This window comes from Aplysia californica, unplaced genomic scaffold, assembly GCF_000002075.1.
Source record: "Aplysia californica isolate F4 #8 unplaced genomic scaffold, AplCal3.0 scaffold01536, whole genome shotgun sequence".
NCBI classification, from domain to species: domain Eukaryota; kingdom Metazoa; phylum Mollusca; class Gastropoda; order Aplysiida; family Aplysiidae; genus Aplysia; species Aplysia californica.
The window spans coordinates 9,434-19,056 of NW_004798806.1; the positions used below are offsets into that span (position 1 = coordinate 9,434).

Here is a 9,623-nt window from a genome sequence, read left to right on the forward strand (position 1 = left end):
GGCGCTTAAATGACCAAAATTGTGTCGATAGTGCCGTAAAACATCTACCCAATCAATCAATCAATCAATCAAAAATAGTGAAATCCCTTTCTCTGCCATGAAACCGAAAGTAAAAGAACACATCACATCCTCCTGGTCCCAAAGTTGGAATCAACAAATACACAACAAACTCCATTACATTCAACCGAAACTTACGCCCAGGAAACCATTTTCTCTACCACGAAGGGAAAAAGTAATTTTTACCCGACTAAAAATAGGACACACGCACGTCACGCACAAACATTTGCTCGAAGGAGAGGAAGCTCCTTTTTGCGTGGCGTGCAACACAGATTTCACAGTTCGGCACATCCTAATGGAATGTGTCGACTTTAATTATGTCCGTGATAAATATTTTAAATGTAAAGATATTAAGACCCTTTTTAACATCATAGAACCTAGAAGAATTTTAAGTTTTATAAAAGAAATTGAACTGTTTAATAAAATGTGAAAATATATAGTTGTCGTTGTCGGTGTATATATACATACACTGAAATTTGTATTGTATATACAAATGTAAATAAGCCTTTTCCATATATTTACAAATTTTTTAAAATAAATGTTTGTTCGTCTTTTTAGCATAATAGAAATAGTGTGATCGTTTGCGGTTGCGAGCTCCGAAAGACTCTTTATTAAAACACGTCTGATTTTGTAGCGGTGAAACCTGATGGCGCTTAAATGACCAAAATTGTGTCGATAGTGCCGTAAAACATCTACCCAATCAATCAATCAATCAATGATGGCCTGCCTTGCAACAGCCAGTTCGAATCAACTGCTTTTTGACGACCTGCGTTTGTCTTTTGCTGGTATGACACGAGAGGAGCATAATATTTTTTTGACGCATTTTTACGTAATTCAATGATTTACTGTTGTAACATAAAAATAGTCATAACTTCACATAGAAGAGAGGTATTTCACTAAAATAAAAAGCAAACTGTCCACAAATGGCACCTCTATGCTGTGGTATCAGCATTATGTGCTTCTATGCATTGTCATCATGGAAAATGTGTTCCCAAAGTAAGCAAAACTTTAAAACCTGTTTTCTCAAAATTTGACACTCGAACTCCTGTTCGCTTTAAAATGCCATAACTTTTCACAGAATGTTCCAATTGCTTTCAAATAAAGTGCAAAATGCTCGGAAAAGATGTGTCTTTTAAAATATGCAAAAAATGTCATTTTGAAATTTTGCACCTATTGAAGGGTTTTCTAAGAGCCACACACGACTTCTGGCGCTCATATGACCTTATGCAGTTGCGAGCGCTGTAAAACCTCTATTCCAAAACTAAGCCCCCCACACAGCTGAGCTTGTTTACCCACGGCTGCAGTCTCATGTCTTACTGTTAATGGACTCATGGTCTAGGTTTGGGGAAATTGTACTAACATAATATATATTACATATATACACCTTGGTGTTGATTTTATAAGAACATCTTGAAATAGAGACATGGATTCAACTTTTGATTGAGGGAATTATTTTTAGGATCAAACGACTAAGATAAAATAGGGATGGGAGCATGGACAAAGTAAAGGCTATGGTGTGACAGCGGTGCTATCGGCTGACCATCGGAAAGACACATTTATCCGACATCGTTCTAATGTTGGGTGATCATCGGTTTCCGATGGTGTGTGGGAACCCGACATCGTCCTGATGGTGGGTTGTCGTCGGTTTCCGATGATGTGTCGATATCCATCATCGCACCGATGGTGGGTTGTCATCGGAAACCGATGGTAAGTCGATATCCATCATCGCACTGATGGTGGGTTGTCATCGGAAACCGATGGTAAGTCGGTATCCATCATCGTGCCGATGGTGGGTTGTCATCGGAAACCGATGGTAAGTCGGTATCCATCATCGCACCGATGGTGGGTTGTCATCGGAAACTATTATGACAAACTTCAGTTTTGACCTAAAAATTAATATTTTGACCTGTCCTTTACTTAAAAATTTTATATTAAATGAAAGTTTCCTCATAATATGTATCTGTGTACATGTTTATCAACTCTGGAAAGCCCTCAGAGTACAGTATGTAATTCGTTCATAACAATTACTACAAAAGAAGAATACTGATGAAAATACATACCCATACACTTATGATAAAAATCAAAATATCAGAATGTAAGCAAGGTCTAATAACATCCTCAGGTTGGGTTAAAATTAAAAATACATCCCAAAACAACTGTAAATTACATGGAATAAGGTTTCGTTCATAACCATTATGACACAATGTCGCGTTCATAACATGATGACAATCCATTATGACAAGCATACTTTTGCCTCTTCTTCGCTTCTCTTTTGAGTCATCAGCACGCTACTCTTCCATGTTCATTCCACCATGTAAAAGGATGTTGTGAAACAGTGGGAAGTCCCTCACATGATATTTTGCAGAAATATCATAAAGTGTTTGTTCATAACATCATTATGACAAACCTGGATTATCTCAATCAAAGTCATATTTAAGCAAAACCATGCGATGGAGCGGAAAATTACCCTTCTGATGGATCAATGTCAAACCAATGTTTAATACCGGTCATTCCCCGGGATGATATGTTTAACGATTAGGGATTAGACCTTGGAAAGTCTGATGATGTAATTATGACACGAGTTATGAACAAACTTATAAATTTTACTCAGCAATAACATCATTAATATAAAAACATAAAACCCTTTTAATGGACACACGCTGCTATGATGGTGTATAAAAACTATTTTCAATGTTTGAATGCTCTACTGTTTGATAGTTTAAGATTAACAATATTCTGTATTTAACATACAATTACGTGAGCACTCAGGATGAGTAAAAAATGCCCTATTTTTTGTACTATTATCTTTCTATGAAGAAATATAAGATGCACACATCAATGTACTTGCTCATGCAGCTTGACCAACTTATTTCCTTGCCATATGCATAAAGTTTTCAGAAGAAAACATATTTTACCACGAGTAGTGGTTGATTAAAAAAGTCCTCATGCAAACACCCCCACCTTTTGGCAAAAGCTCATATCTATTCTGAATACATACTCTTTAATTATTTGACTTGAAAAGAACCAAGAAAAGAGAGATGCTGCACTATCGCAGTGATGATCTGTCACAAACTTGTCGTCACATGAAAGTGAATTTCTTAAACTGAGTAGGCCCATATAAAAATACAGCGATGCAAAACGAAAACAAGAGGTGACAGAATGATGGACAAAAATTCTGGCTTCTTGTTGCAACCTGTCAACTGTAAAGGGATCACGGAGCAAATTATTCTCAATTGGTGATCATTAATCACTGGTTTGTTTGAACTGATAGTGGTCATTTAAATACAGTGGTGTACAACACTATAAATTTCATTATGCAAGCTGCACACCTTTAAATCGCTCTCTTTTAATTTCTGTATCTACAGACGAGGATGATGCCTTAGGGGTGACCTTCATAGAGAACGTGACAGTGACAGCCTTTGTGGTGCCAGAAGGTAAGTGTGTGGAGCAGACAGTTTTGCGAAGTTGAAGGGCCTGAAGTGCTTCTGCAAGCTCAATGATGGCCTGCCTTGCAACAGCCAGTTCGAATCAACTGCTTTTGACGACCTGCGTTTGTCTTTTGCTGGTATGACACGAGAGGAGCATAATATTTTTTTGACGCATTTTTACGTAATTCAATGATTTACTGTTGTAACATAAAAATAGTCATAACTTCACATAGAAGAGAGGTATTTCACTAAAATAAAAAGCAAACTGTCCACAAATGGCACCTCTATGCTGTGGTATCAGCATTATGTGCTTCTATGCATTGTCATCATGGAAAATGTGTTCCCAAAGTAAGCAAAACTTTAAAACCTGTTTTCTCAAAATTTGACACTCGAACTCCTGTTCGCTTTAAAATGCCATAACTTTTCACAGAATGTTCCAATTGCTTTCAAATAAAGTGCAAAATGCTCGGAAAAGATGTGTCTTTTAAAATATGCAAAAAATGTCATTTTGAAATTTTGCACCTATTGAAGGGTTTTCTAAGAGCCACACACGACTTCTGGCGCTCATATGACCTTATGCAGTTGCGAGCGCTGTAAAACCTCTATTCCAAAACTAAGCCCCCCACACAGCTGAGCTTGTTTACCCACGGCTGCAGTCTCATGTCTTACTGTTAATGGACTCATGGTCTAGGTTTGGGGAAATTGTACTAACATAATATATATTATATATATACACCTTGGTGTTGATTTTATAAGAACATCTTGAAATAGACATATGGATTCAACTTTTGATTGAGGGAATTATTTTTAGGATCAAACGACTAAGATAAAATAGGGATGGGAGCATGGACAAAGTAAAGGCTATGGTGTGACAGCGGTGCTATCGGCTGACCATCGGAAAGACACATTTATCCGACATCGTTCTAATGTTGGGTGATCATCGGTTTCCGATGGTGTGTGGGAACCCGACATCGTCCTGATGGTGGGTTGTCGTCGGTTTCCGATGATGTGTCGATATCCATCATCGCACCGATGGTGGGTTGTCATCGGAAACCGATGGTAAGTCGGTATCCATCATCGTGCCGATGGTGGGTTGTCATCGGAAACCGATGGTAAGTCGGTATCCATCATCGTGCCGATGGTGGGTTGTCATCGGAAACCGATGGTAAGTCGGTATCCATCATCGTGCCGATGGTGGGTTGTCATCGGAAACCGATGGTAAGTCGGTATCCATCATCGCACCGATGGTGGGTTGTCATCGGAAACTATTATGACAAACTTCAGTTTTGACCTAAAAATTAATATTTTGACCTGTCCTTTACTTAAAAATTTTATATTAAATGAAAGTTTCCTCATAATATGTATCTGTGTACATGTTTATCAACTCTGGAAAGCCCTCAGAGTACAGTATGTAATTCGTTCATAACAATTACTACAAAAGAAGAATACTGATGAAAATACATACCCATACACTTATGATAAAAATCAAAATATCAGAATGTAAGCAAGGTCTAATACATCCTCAGGTTGGGTTAAAATTAAAAATACATCCCAAAACAACTGTAAATTACATGGAATAAGGTTTCGTTCATAACCATTATGACACAATGTCGCGTTCATAACATGATGACAATCCATTATGACAAGCATACTTTTGCCTCTTCTTCGCTTCTCTTTTGAGTCATCAGCACGCTACTCTTCCATGTTCATTCCACCATGTAAAAGGATGTTGTGAAACAGTGGGAAGTCCCTCACATGATATTTTGCAGAAATATCATAAAGTGTTTGTTCATAACATCATTATGACAAACCTGGATTATCTCAATCAAAGTCATATTTAAGCAAAACCATGCGATGGAGCGGAAAATTACCCTTCTGATGGATCAATGTCAAACCAATGTTTAATACCGGTCATTCCCCGGGATGATATGTTTAACGATTAGGGATTAGACCTTGGAAAGTCTGATGATGTAATTATGACACGAGTTATGAACAAACTTATAAATTTTACTCAGCAATAACATCATTAATATAAAAACATAAAACCCTTTTAATGGACACACGCTGCTATGATGGTGTATAAAAACTATTTTCAATGTTTGAATGCTCTACTGTTTGATAGTTTAAGATTAACAATATTCTGTATTTAACATACAATTACGTGAGCACTCAGGATGAGTAAAAAATGCCCTATTTTTTGTACTATTATCTTTCTATGAAGAAATATAAGATGCACACATCAATGTACTTGCTCATGCAGCTTGACCAACTTATTTCCTTGCCATATGCATAAAGTTTTCAGAAGAAAACATATTTTACCACGAGTAGTGGTTGATTAAAAAAGTCCTCATGCAAACACCCCCACCTTTTGGCAAAAGCTCATATCTATTCTGAATACATACTCTTTAATTATTTGACTTGAAAAGAACCAAGAAAAGAGAGATGCTGCACTATCGCAGTGATGATCTGTCACAAACTTGTCGTCACATGAAAGTGAATTTCTTAAACTGAGTAGGCCCATATAAAAATACAGCGATGCAAAACGAAAACAAGAGGTGACAGAATGATGGACAAAAATTCTGGCTTCTTGTTGCAACCTGTCAACTGTAAAGGGATCACGGAGCAAATTATTCTCAATTGGTGATCATTAATCACTGGTTTGTTTGAACTGATAGTGGTCATTTAAATACAGTGGTGTACAACACTATAAATTTCATTATGCAAGCTGCACACCTTTAAATCGCTCTCTTTTAATTTCTGTATCTACAGACGAGGATGATGCCTTAGGGGTGACCTTCATAGAGAACGTGACAGTGACAGCCTTTGTGGTGCCAGAAGGTAAGTGTGTGGAGCAGACAGTTTTGCGAAGTTGAAGGGCCTGAAGTGCTTCTGCAAGCTCAATGATGGCCTGCCTTGCAACAGCCAGTTGGAATCAACTGCTTTTGACGACCTGCGTTTGTCTTTTGCTGGTATGACACGAGAGGAGCATAATATTTTTTTGACGCATTTTTACGTAATTCAATGATTTACTGTTGTAACATAAAAATAGTCATAACTTCACATAGAAGAGAGGTATTTCACTAAAATAAAAAGCAAACTGTCCACAAATGGCACCTCTATGCTGTGGTATCAGCATTATGTGCTTCTATGCATTGTCATCATGGAAAATGTGTTCCCAAAGTAAGCAAAACTTTAAAACCTGTTTTCTCAAAATTTGACACTCGAACTCCTGTTCGCTTTAAAATGCCATAACTTTTCACAGAATGCTCCAATTGCTTTCAAATAAAGTGCAAAATGCTCGGAAAAGATGTGTCTTTTAAAATATATGCAAAAAAGGTCATTTTGAAATTTTGCACCTACCTAGTGAAGGGTTTTCTAAGAGCCACACACGACTTCTGGCGCTCATATGACCTTATGCAGTTGCGAGCGCTGTAAAACCTCTATTCCAAAACTAAGCCCCCCACACAGCTGAGCTTGTTTACCCACGGCTGCAGTCTCATGTCTTACTGTTAATGGACTCATGGTCTAGGTTTGGGGAAATTGTACTAACATAATATATATTATATATATACACCTTGGTGTTGATTTTATAAGAACATCTTGAAATAGACATATGGATTCAACTTTTGATTGAGGGAATTATTTTTAGGATCAAACGACTAAGATAAAATAGGGATGGGAGCATGGACAAAGTAAAGGCTATGGTGTGACAGCGGTGCTATCGGCTGACCATCGGAAAGACACATTTATCCGACATCGTTCTAATGTTGGGTGATCATCGGTTTCCGATGGTGTGTGGGAACCCGACATCGTCCTGATGGTGGGTTGTCGTCGGTTTCCGATGATGTGTCGATATCCATCATCGCACCGATGGTGGGTTGTCATCGGAAACCGATGGTAAGTCGATATCCATCATCGCACCGATGGTGGGTTGTCATCGGAAACCGATGGTAAGTCGGTATCCATCATCGTGCCGATGGTGGGTTGTCATCGGAAACCGATGGTAAGTCGGTATCCATCATCGCACCGATGGTGGGTTGTCATCGGAAACTATTATGACAAACTTCAGTTTTGACCTAAAAATTAATATTTTGACCTGTCCTTTACTTAAAAATTTTATATTAAATGAAAGTTTCCTCATAATATGTATCTGTGTACATGTTTATCAACTCTGGAAAGCCCTCAGAGTACAGTATGTAATTCGTTCATAACAATTACTACAAAAGAAGAATACTGATGAAAATACATACCCATACACTTATGATAAAAATCAAAATATCAGAATGTAAGCAAGGTCTAATACATCCTCAGGTTGGGTTAAAATTAAAAATACATCCCAAAACAACTGTAAATTACATGGAATAAGGTTTCGTTCATAACCATTATGACACAATGTCGCGTTCATAACATGATGACAATCCATTATGACAAGCATACTTTTGCCTCTTCTTCGCTTCTCTTTTGAGTCATCAGCACGCTACTCTTCCATGTTCATTCCACCATGTAAAAGGATGTTGTGAAACAGTGGGAAGTCCCTCACATGATATTTTGCAGAAATATCATAAAGTGTTTGTTCATAACATCATTATGACAAACCTGGATTATCTCAATCAAAGTCATATTTAAGCAAAACCATGCGATGGAGCGGAAAATTACCCTTCTGATGGATCAATGTCAAACCAATGTTTAATACCGGTCATTCCCCGGGATGATATGTTTAACGATTAGGGATTAGACCTTGGAAAGTCTGATGATGTAATTATGACACGAGTTATGAACAAACTTATAAATTTTACTCAGCAATAACATCATTAATATAAAAACATAAAACCCTTTTAATGGACACACGCTGCTATGATGGTGTATAAAAACTATTTTCAATGTTTGAATGCTCTACTGTTTGATAGTTTAAGATTAACAATATTCTGTATTTAACATACAATTACGTGAGCACTCAGGATGAGTAAAAAATGCCCTATTTTTTGTACTATTATCTTTCTATGAAGAAATATAAGATGCACACATCAATGTACTTGCTCATGCAGCTTGACCAACTTATTTCCTTGCCATATGCATAAAGTTTTCAGAAGAAAACATATTTTACCACGAGTAGTGGTTGATTAAAAAAGTCCTCATGCAAACACCCCCACCTTTTGGCAAAAGCTCATATCTATTCTGAATACATACTCTTTAATTATTTGACTTGAAAAGAACCAAGAAAAGAGAGATGCTGCACTATCGCAGTGATGATCTGTCACAAACTTGTCGTCACATGAAAGTGAATTTCTTAAACTGAGTAGGCCCATATAAAAATACAGCGATGCAAAACGAAAACAAGAGGTGACAGAATGATGGACAAAAATTCTGGCTTCTTGTTGCAACCTGTCAACTGTAAAGGGATCACGGAGCAAATTATTCTCAATTGGTGATCATTAATCACTGGTTTGTTTGAACTAATAGTGGTCATTTAAATACAGTGGTGTACAACACTATAAATTTCATTATGCAAGCTGCACACCTTTAAATCGCTCTCTTTTAATTTCTGTATCTACAGACGAGGATGATGCCTTAGGGGTGACCTTCATAGAGAACGTGACAGTGACAGCCTTTGTGGTGCCAGAAGGTAAGTGTGTGGAGCAGACAGTTTTGCGAAGTTGAAGGGCCTGAAGTGCTTCTGCAAGCTCAATGATGGCCTGCCTTGCAACAGCCAGTTCGAATCAACTGCTTTTGACGACCTGCGTTTGTCTTTTGCTGGTATGACACGAGAGGAGCATAATATTTTTTTGACGCATTTTTACGTAATTCAATGATTTACTGTTGTAACATAAAAATAGTCATAACTTCACATAGAAGAGAGGTATTTCACTAAAATAAAAAGCAAACTGTCCACAAATGGCACCTCTATGCTGTGGTATCAGCATTATGTGCTTCTATGCATTGTCATCATGGAAAATGTGTTCCCAAAGTAAGCAAAACTTTAAAACCTGTTTTCTCAAAATTTGACACTCGAACTCCTGTTCGCTTTAAAATGCCATAACTTTTCACAGAATGTTCCAATTGCTTTCAAATAAAGTGCAAAATGCTCGGAAAAGATGTGTCTTTTAAAATATGCAAAAAAGGTCATTTTGAAATTTTGCA

General features: G+C 37.4%; 1 protein-coding gene across 1 annotated transcript in view; it reads left to right on the forward strand.

Annotated features, from left to right (window-relative positions):
- Nucleotides 1-739: 739 nt before the first annotated feature.
- LOC101861488 overlaps nucleotides 740-9,623 on the forward strand; it is a 13,007-nt gene continuing 4,123 nt past the window's right edge. The window contains exons 1-4 of the mRNA XM_035973619.1: nucleotides 740-842; nucleotides 3,423-3,491; nucleotides 6,255-6,323; nucleotides 9,040-9,108. Of these exons, the coding sequence (XP_035829512.1) occupies nucleotides 773-842; nucleotides 3,423-3,491; nucleotides 6,255-6,323; nucleotides 9,040-9,108 (277 nt within the window). The 5' untranslated portion in view covers nucleotides 740-772. The remainder of the gene's footprint in view (nucleotides 843-3,422; nucleotides 3,492-6,254; nucleotides 6,324-9,039; nucleotides 9,109-9,623) is intronic.